The sequence below is a fragment of the Microtus oregoni genome, unplaced genomic scaffold, assembly GCF_018167655.1.
Source record: "Microtus oregoni isolate MIOR12 unplaced genomic scaffold, Mior012 000028F_ref0000031, whole genome shotgun sequence".
Lineage (NCBI taxonomy): Eukaryota > Metazoa > Chordata > Mammalia > Rodentia > Cricetidae > Microtus > Microtus oregoni.
Window position 1 is genome coordinate 2,159,012 of NW_024543087.1, and position 15,263 is coordinate 2,174,274.

The window sequence follows — 15,263 nt, forward strand, 5'->3', positions numbered from 1 at the left end:
CGCTCCACTCTCTTCTGTCACTGTGTTTTCCTTCACAGTCTTCATCACTAAAGCTTTATACTACATCCTGAATACTACGATCAATTGTAAGATTAAATGTTCTCTTCTACTATGCCCATTACATAAGTTAACGAGGTCCTTTTCATCTGCTCAGAAAGGCCAAGTATACATTAATGCACACCTTCCCCTTAAATCTTCATATACAAACCCTTAGTTGAACTAGAATTCATTTGACAGACTGCAAACCAAGGGGGTCTGTCATCCCTTATCCCCCAAATAAACTATCCTTACAGTCAGCTTTTTCAGGATATTTGATCACACTGTGTGAAGGACACCTTCTGACTGTGTTAGTAAGATGTTAAATGGTCAACAGCTAGGCAGAAAGTAATAGGCAGCACTTCTGATGAAAGAGAAGAACTTTGGGAAGAAGAGAGTGGAGAGAGATGCAAAACAAGTCGAACATACAGAATGGAAAAAAGGTAAAATCCATGTGGCAAAATATAGATTAATAGAAACAGGTTAATTTAAGTTATAGGAGATAGCTGGGAACATGCCTAAGCTAAAGGCCAAGCTCTCATAGTTAATAATAAATCTGTGTCATTATTGGGGAGCTGGCAGTCCCAGTCTGACTACATTTGGTATTCCAACACTTGGCATGACCTCACAGAAGAAGTCACACCAGCCAGCACCACAGTCACAGCCTGGGCCTCTCCACAAGCATGACAGGTGGCTGTGGCTCACAGGGACTCTGGTAAGAAGGTTCAGCAACTTCCCAGAGTTGGGATGGCTAGATCCAGCTAGGACGGTTAGGTGTGGCGGCAACCAGTGCCCATGAACCTAAAGGGGGCAGAGTGCCTAAACAGCTCATGCTTAGAAATGAGCTTAGATGCTGAAGAAAGAAAAGAATATGGGCACAGATAGAAAAATAAATAATTTAAAATAATAAAGGAAATCTTTAAAGAAAGAATAAAGTATTATAAAAAGAAGCCATGTAAGGATGAGAAATACACAGGGGTCTGGACCCTGGAAGGTGCCTTGTTGACTGAAATTTTTAAATGCTAATGAACAAAAACACGCCAGCTGCTGAGAGATATTGGACTGTGGGAAAAACTTCTGAGTTAAATCAGTCTATATATTTCAAGAATGTCTTAACTTCAAAGTGGAAATCAGAAAAATGTGTGGCATGGGGGGAGAGGTTATAACTTTGCTTTCACAGGAAATAAAGAGCTATGAATTCCTTCAAAATTAATAAAGATCAGATTTGATCAGGGGAGACCACCAGAAAATCTTGGCTGAAGACATGAAGGAAGAGACCAGGAAAGACTACAAGACAGGTGGCATGTGAGCTGATCCCTTGACATGGGGACAGCTCAGAGGCTGAGTGAGACAGGACAAATCTTATTAACTAGCGTCCTCATGATTTATTACATGCCATCCTTTCATACAGCATGGCTGGAAAGTTATATTACAGTCTGGTTATTCAGTCCAAACAGACTTACAAAGTTGACAGATGCCTCTTCCCCGATCAAACACAGAACAAAGACTTATCTTTAGTTGACCTGTATACACTGCACATTCTATATCTGTGTTAGTGCGGACATGTATGCTACCTCTAGAAGCTTGTATGTTTTCAGAAAAAAAGCCCAGACACCAGTGAAGACAAGCAGCCCAGGTGACCCAGCCTCATAATGCCTCTGCTGCAGTTTCCTCAAAAATATGCACCTAGAACAGCTTCAAAGTTGTCAGTCTCACGGACTATGCCAATCGGGACATGAGCTCTACACTTCCCCATCACACAGAGACTGAACAGAAAATGATACAGCTAGCTCTCCCAGGACTTGACCATTATCTCAGTTTTCTCAGGGTTCCCTAAAGACGTCATCATCCCCAGACAACAACAAGTAATTTTAAGAATATAATGCCCACATTCCCAAGAGGTGGGGTGGGTGATTTCTGGTTGTTCAGGGAATGTTTGCCCTTGTTTGGGGAGGAGATAGTTTCAAGTTGTTTCTGGTCACGGTCAGGGAATAAAAACTAAGCAAAGGTTAGATTTAGGGATCTCTTTCTAAGAAGAAAATGGGGGGTGGGTATAGGAATGATAGAATAAAAGGGTAGATTTTTAAATCTACTTTTAAATTCAAAATCAACTATTAATCTCAAATATTTTACATTGGTATGGATTTTTATATATGATACAAATTTAAGATTTTTTTGTTAGAACATACTGCATATATGTTTCTACTCTTGTTTAAGGTATTTTTATATATTGATACAAGTTTAAGGTTATTTTTGTTAGAACATACTGCATATATGTTTCTACTCTTTAAAGCATTATACCTATGCCACTCAATTAAAAATCTAATGTAAAGTTCTAATCCTTGAAAGTTATTTAGGATAATAAGAAATGCACATTAGTAGTTAGTCATCTATAACAATTAAATCTGTGGCCATGTTAGGTATGTTTTCATGATCAAACAGATATATTTTAGATAGAAGGTCTCCAAACACTTAAGAGACCTAAAGAATATGGCATTTAAGATGTTTTAATAACACATGGCTTTTCCTGACAGTGAGACAAATCTGTCCCTAGAAGCAACAATTTACTTCAAAAAAGAATTAGGGGCATCAAAGAACCTACATACAGAGTTTGCTTTTATTGTGGCAAAGTCAGCCACTGGGCAAGAACCTGCCCTTTACTCAACTGCTGACAGTGTGCTGTCCAAACTGGGCAGCAGGACACAGAAGAAGGTGACTGTCATATTTTGCCAAGATAAGGCAGGGCAGTCCTTAAAGAATTCCTGCTTCACAAAAATGTCAGTCAGAGAGTCTCGGCCTGTAGGCTCAAGATGGACGCCCCATCCTTGCAGAGGAACCTTGGGTGACTGTCCAGGCAGCCAGCTGTCTCTATCAGTTCTATAATTTTGGAAGTTGTTTGTTCTGTACCTCCTGGTCACTCAGGTAATAGTATATCCTTCTTTGGTCTCTGATGGGATTGAAGTCTAAATAGTTATAGTCACAGGTTTTTTACCAAATTCAGAAAAGAAATTCACAAAAGAGAAGTAAAATGTGTAAGTTTAGAGACATAAAAACTTAAATTACTTCTCTAAAAAAATGTTTTATGGTCTAAAAAGATATTTTTAGGAAGGTAATACAAACTATGATAGAACGTGGGTTAGGTATAAAAAGTTGGATTCATCAAGGTAGAATAAATAGAGTATTTACTCCAAATTTGCCAAATATCAATGGACTAGACATTGTAAATAGAATTCTTATCTGACAATTGTTCTTATTGTAAACAGTTTTACTATGTTGGAGGTAAAACCTTTCCTTTTTATGTAGACAAAAGGGGAAATGTTGCAGGATATTTGATCACACTGTGTGAAAGGTACCTTCTGATTGGTTTAATAGAGCTGAATGGCCAACACCTAGGCAGGAGAGAATAGGCGGGACGGGAAGAGAGGTGGAGAGACGCCAGAGAGATGCTGAACAAATCAGATGTAGAGTGTGAGAGAGGTAGAACCTACATAGCAAAATGTAGATTAATAGAAACTGGTAGATTTAAGTTTGAAGAGCTGGCTGGGAACAAGCCTAAGCTAAAGGCCGAGAAAGCCTTTCCCAAAGAAAGTCCGACTATGGATGCAGATGCAGAGGAACCCTCGTGGGCCACAGTCCCCCACTAAAGGGCCACAGGCAGACACATATATTCACCAGGCTGTGCACCAAGATGCCATCAGAGTGAGGCCTGGGAGGTCCTTGAGCACTGCACTCCTCCCAACTCCTGCCCATCACCTGATGCCAACAGGAAACTCTCCTCAGGGTCTCCACACCACCTACCAGCCGGAAGCTGTAAACAGGGAAACATTCGGCTTGCTAGCATTTTATGTAAAATAACTGAAAATCTGTAAGAGATTCTAAATGACAGCCATGAACAAAACAAACAAAAAATGTGGTTTGTCCATTTTAGTTACCAAGAACTATGGGTTTTATTTGTTGTTTCTTGTTTTTCAGCTCCTGGTACCCTGGTAAATTAAGGCCAACTCAAAAGGTATGAGCATGGTGTGGTGTTGCACACTTAGAATTCAGCACTGGAGACTGAGCAGGAGGACAGAAGTACAAATACCAGCCTGGACTACGGGGTGAGATTCTGCTTTTAAAAAGGAAAGAAAAGGAGAAGGAAGTTATATAAGCAGGTCTCCAATGAACAGAGTGACTGACACTTTAGGAGTCTGAGCATCCTCACCCCATCTGCGGCAGCCCCTGAACCACATGATGGCTTTCTCTCCCTCCCTTAACAATGCTAGAGAGTCAAAGGTTAGCCATAGGCTACTCAAATTCTCTAACAGTTAACTCCAACTCCCCTAATTCATGTTATCATTTTGATATTGAAGTTAGATAGTCAGTCGTAGCAATTTGTATTATTTTCTTATAATTCGATAACAGTTCTGCCTGTATTGGACAAACAGCAAAGTACCCACTGAGCACAAAATTAAGACTGATTAGTAACTGGGACTCTGCCCCCTCATGGAGTCATCGGTTTGGCTGGTTCCACCGTGCTAACTGAAAGTACATTTGCAAGGGCTGACTGCAGATTGAGACATGTCCTCAGATGAAGCAGAAAGCAAGCCAACACCTCAATGCCTCCCTGTGACAGCCACACAGTTAGCAAATGGTGTTCTTTAACAGAAAGGCTCTTTTGCGAAGTACCTGAAAAGCAGAGAATCACTAAAAGCCCCAAACCAAAAAGGGAACACCAGGGTGGAGCTGACTTACACTTAATGTGCTTTGTTTACACCACTGATCCTGGTGTTCTGATGGACTCCTTGTCTTCTAAGAATCTGTCCCACCAATGTCAGTCCTCTAGACAGAATCCCACCCTGGTACACAGTGACGGACCATACCATCTGGGCCTTCCCTCCATCTACTGAGCTCTCAGCCCATGGTGGGTCTTTTGAATCTTAGCAAATATTTCAAGATCCAGTGAAGGGCTGGTGCATATAAACTTAGTTAATAAAACCAAATGAGTTTAAAAACATACATCTGACGTGCTGACCACTTCTTCCAAGTCCATGACACCACATGCAGACTGGTTGCTGACCTCTTTAGGAACAGCTTTGTCTTGGTGCAAATTTCCCTCAGCATCTCCTACCCAAATCACAGCTGGGTAATTTAAACTACAGTAAGAAAAGGGGTGGAGGTAGAGAGATGGTGCAGTGGTTAAGAACACTGGTTGTACTTTCAGAGGACCTGGGTTCAATTCCCGGTGCCCATACATTCATTGGTCCATAACCATCTGCAATTCTAATCCCAGGTTTTTCGATGCCCTCTTCTGGCTTCCACAGGCACTGTACACATGTGGCAGACATGCGCACAGGCAAAACACCCAAACCCCTTCACCTTCTGTATTCAGTGTCTCCACTAGCCCTCCTTTATTTTCACCACCACAGAAACATGCCCACTGCCTTGGCTCCAGGAGAGGACTTCTACTCTCAAGTCTCTAGACACGGAGCCACAAAAGCTGTCTTACTACCGTTTCTGCCTCAAGTTTCAGAGGCTAACATGATTCTAAGTTACATTTTAGGGACATTATAAAACACAGGATGTATCTGTGTGCACTTGTGCAGCAGGTAGAAATGTCCGTGTGGAGGCAGAGGGCAGCCTCGGGTGCTGCTCCTCGGGTGCTGCTCCTCGGGTGCGGGCACTGTGCTTATTCCTTCTCAGACAAGGCTCTCACTGACCCAGAGTCACCAAGGAGACTAGGCTGGCCTCAGGGATCCGCCTGTCTCCAACCCCTTAGCGCACACACTAACACATCTGACTTTTAAAAATGTGGATTCTGGGGATGGAACTCAGGTCTTCTAGCCATTTTGCCAATTGAGCTATCTTTCTAATCCTTAGTCATAATTTAAAAGCAACAAAAACAAAAATCTTACCAATAAAACCTGGGTAAATCTGTGTTTTAAAACCCAAGGGAATTCTACAGGTGTGTGCAGCAAAGGAAGAAGGGAGTGAGAAAGGAAAAGGCTGGTGAAGACACACTAGCTGTAAAGAAGCTCCGCACCTGCTCTTGCTCAAGCTCAACCACAGCCAGCACAGACAGGTGAGCGGCTGACTGAGCGACAGCAACCACACCACTCAAAGAAGTAAGAGACCTCTTGCAAGGCTATCCTCAGCTACATAAGTCAGTCTAGAGCCAGCCTGGGCTACAGGACACTTCATTTAAAAAAACAGAGACTTTACAAGCCAGCTTTTCTTTGTCAAAGGCTTACATTTCACACATAGATAGTTTTTAAGAACCAACAACAGAAAGCACAGACCCTCTCTTACAACCTCACACTCAGAAAGCTGAGGCAGGAAAATTCTGAGCTGGAGGTCAGCCTGGACTACATACCAAACCCATCTCAACAAAAGGTGCATGTGTGGGGTCACTGTTTTGAGCACGTGACCCAAATGAAGACAAGTCCATCTGCACCTATACTCATTTCTGAGTTAAAACGGTTGCTGCCTGTCTGTTCTGAAAATGATTCTGAAGTTTTGGCCTCCCCCGTGTCCACAGTGATAGGAAGAGAAATATGGGGTGCAGAGGTTATGACCTTTAACTTCTGAAACCCACTTTCATCTCATGAGTCCTGGGATTTCAGAGCACCTGGTCAGGACAATATCCAGTTTTACGTAGCACTAGGGGTTGAAACCAGGGCCTTGTGCATGTTGGGCAAGTGCTCTACCAATTAAGCTACACTTTTTAACACAAAGACGAGTCAACTATGAAATAAACACCAGCGCTTTCATTTCTCAAAGCGGAAGAGAGATCCCAGCTTTAGAAGCTGATCTAGTACGCCTATGTAAACAACTCCTGAACTAAAATACAACTAAAACCAGCATGTGGGAAAACATGTGAGCAAAGGTCCCGGGCTCACCCTTTCTCCCCATTTTCCCAAGGCAGCCAGCATTGTAGAAATTCCCCGAGGGCAGGTTCCCAAAGTAGACAGCACCTTAAATACTCTTTCTCCCACAGCAGAGGCAGCCAGGAACTAAGGCCAAATGTCCCCATGGGACAGCAGCCTCAGCACAGAGCAAGGCATTCTGGGCCTCTCCAGAAGAGGAAGCACTGAAGCAATTATGTCAATGTCTGCAGGGCTTCGGTGTCAGGAGCTGCAGGCGGTAACAGAGCCTAGGGACTGGCCATGCAGGGTCTCCACTAGGGAGTAGTAAGGGCCTCACAGACCTGCTGACATATGGGGACAAACTTGGGCCCAGAGTGTGGTCAATAGCAGGATTACAGCAGAGCCAATCAGAACACCTAACAAAGACATCGAGTCAGGAGGGCACAGGAAACCAATCCTGAAAGTTGTGCTGACTACAGCTCAGGCTGGTCTCAAACACAGCACTCCAGTCCTAGGGACTACAGGCCCTCATTGGTTAGAAGATAGGTGGGAGGAGTAAACAGAACAGAATGCTGGGAGGAAGAGGAAGTGAGCTCAGACTCCACAGCTCTCCTCTCGGGAGTGATGGAGGAAGGTCATTGGTTAAATAAAAAGAAACTGCTTGGCTCTCATTGGTTAGAGATAGGTGGGAGGAGTAAACAGAACAGAACGCTGGGAGGAAGAGGAAGTGAGCTCAGACTCAGCAGCTCTCCTCTCGGGAGCAGACGCCTCAGAGAGACGCCATGCCCCGCTCCCGGGATGAAGCTCCGACCCAGGATGGACATAGGCTAGAATCTCCCCGGTAAGCCCACCTTGGGGTGCTACACACAGATGATTAGAAATGGGCTAAATTAATATGTGAGAATTAGCCTAGAAGAGAATGGGCCAAGCAGTGTTTAAATGAATACAGTTTGTGTGTTGTTATTTCGGGGCATAAGCTAGCGGAGCAGGCAGCCGGGGTGCTGGGGACACAGCCCCGCCGCCCTTATTACTACACGGGAGCAGATGCCTCAGAGAGACGCGACGCGAGAGCTCTGCTCTCTGAGGCAGATTCAGCTCCAACCCAGGATGGACGTAGGCTAGAATCTTCCCGGTAAGCGCACCTTGGGGTGCAACATAGATGATTAGAAATGGGCCAAATTAATATGTGAGAATTAGCCTAGAAGAGGCTAGATAGAAATGGGCCAAGCAGTGATTAAATGAATACAGTTTGTGTGTTGTTATTTTGGGCATAAGCTAGCCAGGCAGCCGGGGTGCTGGGGACGCAGCCCCGCCGCTCTAATTACTACATGAGTACATTTTTAGATAGATTTAAAAAATTTTGCAAATCCTCCATAAAAGGATGAAAAAAACAAAGAAATATGAAAAGAGAAACAATCATCCAAGTGAAGGACAGGAAGTCAAGACAGTTATGAAAATAAGTAAAAGTAACATCAGCCAAACGGAAGCAACTCCAAATCCCACCACTGATGTGTCCTAGCTGCAGGGGAAGAGAACTACTCCAGACACAAGAACTCTGGGTGCTGAGAGCAAAGCCAATGAAGAAAAACCAACTGCACAGACTGCAAACAACTGGGAAAGAAACCTGGGTAACCTAACAAAACCAGGAAAGAGGACATGTAAGAGAACACACACACACACACACACACACACACACACACAAATCAAGTAGATTAAAATATTCCAGCAATACCCACAGACTAAATTCAGCTCCTTAAAACAGACTCACAGATTATATATGAAAATAAAAGCTTTATATTACTGGAAGGGTATGAACCTAAACACCAATAACTAAACTACAGGTGACTAAGCAGAACTGAGGTATAGCTGAATAACCAAACAAGTTGTTTTTATATTAGTTTATTTCATGGGAAATAAACTTGTAATTCAAACTTCACGGTTTCAAAACAGCATGCACAAAGCAGAAGCTGGTCACAACAGAATCCACAGACCAGAGTGGGAACAGCATCATTCCTTTGGGAAGAGACAGCGGTTACAAAGGGACAGGTCACAGGATGAACAATCTCATGTATAAAGTTTCTTCAAGCACCCAAAACACAAACACATCAATCACACGGGGAACACTCAGGTCACCACTGTAAGAATCACTATGATCAAGCCAATGGGAGAATCACTATGATCAAGCAATATTTAGGATAGAAGGAGGAGAAGGAAGGGAGGAAGATGAGAGGGAAGAGAAGAAGAAAACACACAATGAAAATACCAGAACATCGGTGTAGAAATGCCAAATACCAAATAGAACAGAAACACAAACTTCCTGGCAATAATCTCCCTGTGTTCACTCTGTGTATGCACCGCCCCTCATCACATGCCATCACACTATGCTTCAGACATACACAGAGCTTGTGTTGCACGTGTTCTTTACTGGTTTGCTTTCTGCCCTAAATACACTTAAGGAAACCCATCACTAAGACATGCATGCTGCCTTTTAACCAACCTACAAAATTCAGTAGGAATACTGAAACAATTCATTCAACAGTAATGTAATCTTATGCTTGAGTAGGGTGAGGATGTGCTTGGGCCAAGGCTATGTTCCAAAGACTCCTACCCCCACCCCACCCCAACAGAGTTTCTGTGTAGCTCTGACTACCCTAGAACTTGCTCTGCAGACCAGGTTGGCCTCAAACTCACCGAGATCTGCCTGCCTCTGACCCCCAAGTGCTGGATTAAAGATGTGCACCACCACCACCAGGCCCGTTTTTCATCCCCCTGTGCATACGCGCGCGCGCGCGCGCGCGCGCACACACACACACACACACACACACGAGCTAACGAGCTATTTGGTCACATGATGTGTATATTTTTCTTAACCAGGGTATTGCCAAACAGTCTTCTAAATTGTGTAACAGTTCCTGATTTTCACCACACTTGACTTAGCCTCACTTTAGGTGTGGAAAGCAGGAAGGTGTCTTATATATTTACATCCATGCCTATGTCAACCAGGCTTTATTTTCTGATTTAAATGGTTTCACTCACCAAAATCTCCGGCTCAAATACTCTAACAAAAAATTGCAGTGAAACCTGGTTGGCTCTGAAGGCAGAGGCCAACCACCGTCCCTTCTTTTCCAGAACACAACAGTCTAACAGGACTGTCTTGCCAGTGTTTTACTATGACATCGGCAATCTAACATGTCAGCGTGCTGTTGTCGTCACTTATCTCCTGTGTGTAGTTCACACGGCAACACTCTAGTCTATAAAGTCTGATGTCATGTACATGTAACATCAGAACTTCTCTGAGAGTAAATCAAATTTAAAGCTGACAGCACCTTCAGTTCAACAAGTCCTTTCAAGCCAAAACAATTTCTTGTATGACCCCCATGGGGACAAAGCTGATCTCCCCTGAGAAGCAGCAAGCGCTTCCACCACAGACAGGGACATGTATGCTGGGAAGGCACGGGCAGCTGGGATGCTAGGCTGCTGTCCACCGCCCCCCACAGGCATGTGGCACAGCAGTTTCCTGTTCTATCCTTTTTGCTCCTGTGGCACTGGGACAAAGTTCCCATCTGAACAATGAGAAAGCAAACAAAACAGCACCGGAAAGCAATCCACTTTACAAGTGAAGAATCAGCAGGGCAGTCAGTTTCTCACTCAAGGTCAGCTAGCCTGAGTCCAATTTCTAATTCTTGAACACTGTGCATTCACTTTATTACCACAGTGTGGGTGTGGCGTGACTGTCAAAGGGAAAGGACAGCCAGGGCCACTGCCAGAAAACAACCTAAGAAGACAGAAGGAAATGAATAGACTTTAAGAAAAAAGCTACAATGAGTTCCCTGAGAGGTTCCTTCAATAAGAGTCTAATTACCTTTGTTTAAAAATACTCTTAGACATTTACCCTCGTAAGTTTGAAATAACCTGCCTGCTGGCTTAGGAACATACCATGTGATTCATAAAACCAAATATGTTAAGTAAAATACATATCATCAAAATTCTCTTTTGAATTACTTTCAGTTATAAACAACTGACTCAACCAATACCAGCTGGCAGAGCTCCGACGGGCAGCCCTGGGCAGAGCACCTACCTACTGCGGGGGCATCATACTCATCGCCGAGCAGGATTTCTGGAGCAGAGTATGCAAGAGAGCCACAGCTTGTAGTGAGCTTCTTTCCTGGCTGAAATTTGTTGCTGAAGCCAAAGTCTGTCAACTTCACAAGACCTTGTTTTTCAAAAAAGACTACATTCTCTGGTTTTAAGTCTCTGTGAACCACATGGAGTTTATGGCAGTAAGATATAGCATGAACTATCTGAGCAAAATACTTCTTGGCCAAGTCTTCATTAAGACCTTCCTCATGTTTCATGATGTAGTCAAACATATCTCCTCCATCTCCAAGTTCTAGAATAAGATACAGTTTGGTCTGGGTGTCTATGACTTCATAGAGACGAACGATGTTCGGGTGCTGCACTAGCTTCATGCACCTTACTTCCTGGAAGAGATGACCGGTGGCTAGGGTGTCTAGCTTCGTCTTGTCAATCACCTTCACTGCCACCTTTTCACCTGTAAAGACATGCCTGGCAAGTTTAACCACTGCAAAATGACCTCGACCCAAGGTTTTATCCAGATCGTATAATCCAGCAATTTTTCCATCATATCCTCGCTTGAACCCTGCCATCCTGGTACGACAAAGGGAAAATACTTAAAGTGCTTGACTTGAGTCTTCTCATACAAGCGTATCTGCTGGAAATAAGGCCTTCATTGTCAACATAGCAACGGATACCTGCAAAACAAGAGAGACAATGAACACATGGATTTTCTTTCTAATTATTTGTTTGTTTTATTTTGAAAGCCTTAAGTCAATTGAGATACAAAACAAGTCAGGGTCATTATTAAAAACCTGTATACTTAAAGAGTATACAATTCAGAACAGCTTGAGAAGTAAGCACAACTCCACAACAGAAAGTAGCCTCTCACTGAAACCACTGCCTTCTTCTGCCTCCTCTGTGCATCTCCAAGTGAAATCTCTAAGTGTCTAAAGGTTCCTGAAGACCCACGTTATCCATCTCCCCAAATCTAAATCAATACTGATACAAAGAGGGCAATCAAAACTGCCTTAATACATTTGCAATGCAACTTATTTCCCAAAATGTTTTCCAAGCTACTCTCTGCTCCATGACAGCAGGGATGCGACAGTCCTGGACCTAGCAGGACTTAAACAGCTCTGACTGGAGACCACTCACACTTTTGCTCATTACCATGGGCGTCTCCTAACTCCCACACACACACTTCCCAGGGCACACAGGCATGCACTCTTACAGACCATTTAAGTCTCAAAGACGGTTTGGTTTTAGAAGCCATATTTCATATCATACTTAAAATTTTCAGGCTTTCTAATATAAACCTCTAACATAGAAATATGTTCTTATAACTAACTGACCTTGTCTCAGGAAAAAAATATATAAAATTATACCACTTAAAATACCACTTTGAATCACAAAAAAAATGAACAACCACTCTAGAAATGAGTACTAGAACCTGTGAAGTGTGCTGACCGCCCATCAACTTGTGGCCTATGGGTGTGCACACACTATTTTGGGGCTGCCCTTTCGCACATTCCCAGCTCTGTGCTATAGAAGCAGACACACTACCTGTGCTGTTCTGTGACGGAGATGCACATAACCTCAACTAAAGCTCAGGCACACTGGGGCTGTGACGCATCAAAGCACAAGCACTCCACTCCCTGCATGTCAGTTATTCCAGGATCAGAAGGAAAGTCCAGACTCACTGACATGCTACCACACACGTTCGCAAAGGTGAGCCTGTATTGTGTCACTGGTACCTAAGGTCAGGTGGTCTCACTCTGAAGTCAAGGGAACTCTATGTACAAGTGACAGATGGCAATAAAGCTAAACTTCAACATAACTGAGATGTCAACGCCCATACTGGAGATCAACGCCAAGGTTGGACAGGCATTCCTGCCACTGAGCTACACCCTCAGCCATCGAGGCCGCTCTTGATGGGTCTGACCACTCGAGTGACGCTACAGCTGGAACACTGACACAGCAGGAGTTTAAATGCAATTGTGAACAAGACGCATGGACTCATTACCACATCGTCATCGCTTCCAAAATTACCCAAACCACTTACTTAGGGCCACCTCAAAAATCCACATCAATAAACTTAACAGGCCAACAATAACACATTCACTAGCATGTTCCAAGTTTAGAAGTCACTGTGAGCACACACAACACTGCCACTCTGGATGAGCACTGCACACCAGTCACACACCAAGCTTTACACTATCCTTTCCCAGCTTTCATAACTGCCTAGCAAAAAGACTACTCACCCCATTTTGAAGCAAAACAAACAAACAAACAAACAACAACAACAAAAATGAACAACAACAAAAATGAAGTAAGTTGCCTAGGCTGCAGGGCTAGGATAAGGAGGAGCTCTCTTCAACTCCAGGGCATCTGACATCTGTCAATGCTCTAAAACAACCTGTTGTGCTGTTTGACTAGTTCTCAAATCAAATTAGTCCTGTTTCTACTAAGATTTTTAAATAATAAACCAGTATAGGAACTTGGGAAATGGCTCAGCAGTTAAGAGTACTTACTGCTCTTGCAGAGGACCTTGGCCCAATTCCCAAAACAAGTGTTAGCTCCAGTTTCAAGGGGATTTGACACCCTATTCTGGACTTCATGGGCACCTATACCCAGAGCATGCACAGGCACACGCGCGTGCGCACGTGCACACAGAGAGGGAAAGAGAGAGAGGGAGAGAGGGGGAGAGAGAGAGGGGGGGGAGAGAGGGGGAGAGAGAGAAAGAGAGAGAGAGACCAACAGACAGACACATACACAAAATAAAATAAAATATTACTTATTTATATATTCTATGTATAAGAGTGTTCTATCTGCATGTATGTCTGCAGGCCAGAAGAGGGCACTGGATCCCACTATAGATGGTAGTGAGCCACCATATGGCTGCTTGGAATTGAACTCAGGACCTCTGGAAGAACAACCAGTGCTCTTAACTGCTATGCCATCTCTAAGCCCATAAAATCCTTTTTAAAAAAGAAACTAGTATGTAAATAAAAATACGTTAGAAAAGGAGACAATTTCTTCTGTACTCTGTATTAGCCTGGCTCATCTGAACTAATAATTTCAATGGCCAGCATAAACAGGAACATCTAAATTGAAGTGTTTCTGCATTTGGACAGCAGGTTCTCCAAAGAAATTTTAATTCATATACATTAGGCTAAAGAATCTGTTTAACCTCAATTAACTCTGCGACTTCAGCTGTTCCTACCTATGTATGTATATGCCACATAATTTTGTAAATTCAACTTTCACCTTCCAACAGACTTTGTGGGCTGCCTGCCCCATGCTTTTCATCTTTGTCCTTTCCAGCTATTATTTCTGTTTAGACGTATTCCTGGAAAGTGGCAAACAGATCAGATTAGACAAATGAGTCTGAGGATTTTTAAAGTTAATCCTGGGGCTGCGGAAATGGCTCAGTGGGTGAAGTGCTTGCACACAGCAGAAGGACCTGCCACAACCCCAGCACCCACACAGAAGTTGGACACGGCGCCTTCCATTTGTATCCTCAGCATGCAAGGCTGGGGAGGTGTGGGCACAAGCAGGAGGATCCTGTGCTCATGCGCAGTGAGACTGTCTCAAAAAGGAAAGTGGGGGAGGGCCAGTGAGATGGCTGGGGGGGGGGGGAGGCTCTCGCTTGACAACCTGAGCTCTATCTTTAGAACCCACGTGATAAAAATAAAAAACAGACTCCCAGAAACTGTCCTCTGACCTTCACAAGAGACAGTCACGGAATGCATCCACACATACAGAGTGAATAAATGTTTAAATTCGGGGGATCAGCTGGATCATGATCAAGAGGACACTAATGATGAGCTCTGGCCTTCACACATGCGTACAGCAAACATGTACATATATACACACAACAAATAAAGTGTCATTTGATCGCTGAGGATCTCAGTGCCTGCCAGGCCAGGAACCGAGGTCCTGTTGAAAGTGAGAGGTGTGGGTGAGTCTGCGCTGGCTCTAGGACATACCTTGCAAACTGCATGCCAAATTACTCTGTTACCACTATTTGTTAGTTGCTTCTTTCTCCTAAAGGAAAACACAGAAAATGATTTCAGTATATTCTATGTTTCAATTTTGCTTAAAGTAAAACTATATTCTAACACATGACAAACCTAAAAGCAGCAAATCTGTCCTCGGTGACCCAGTTTCCTCGTCTCTCTCCTCTCTATTCAATTTTCCCCTTTCCCTTCTAGTCCTGGAGGCTGAAGCTCATGCTAAGCAAGTTCTCTGTCAGTAAGTCCAGGCCCCAGCCCCCAGGTCCACGCCGGCACCCAGCCCCCAGGT

The 15,263-nt window shown here is 43.6% G+C and overlaps 1 protein-coding gene across 3 annotated transcripts in view; it reads right to left on the minus strand.

Moving 5' to 3' along the window:
- The window catches only part of Snrk (SNF related kinase), a 51,310-nt gene that overhangs the window by 21,566 nt on the left and 14,481 nt on the right, over positions 1-15,263 (minus strand). For 2 of the 3 annotated variants that reach the window (XM_041676852.1, XM_041676853.1), the window contains exons 2-3: positions 14,948-15,005; positions 10,960-11,653 (exon numbers count right to left, since the gene is read on the minus strand). In XM_041676852.1, coding sequence (XP_041532786.1) covers positions 10,960-11,548 — 589 coding nt within the window. In that variant the 5' untranslated portion in view covers positions 11,549-11,653; positions 14,948-15,005. The remainder of the gene's footprint in view (positions 1-10,959; positions 11,654-14,947; positions 15,006-15,263) is intronic. The other variant, XM_041676854.1, reaches the window with a different exon arrangement.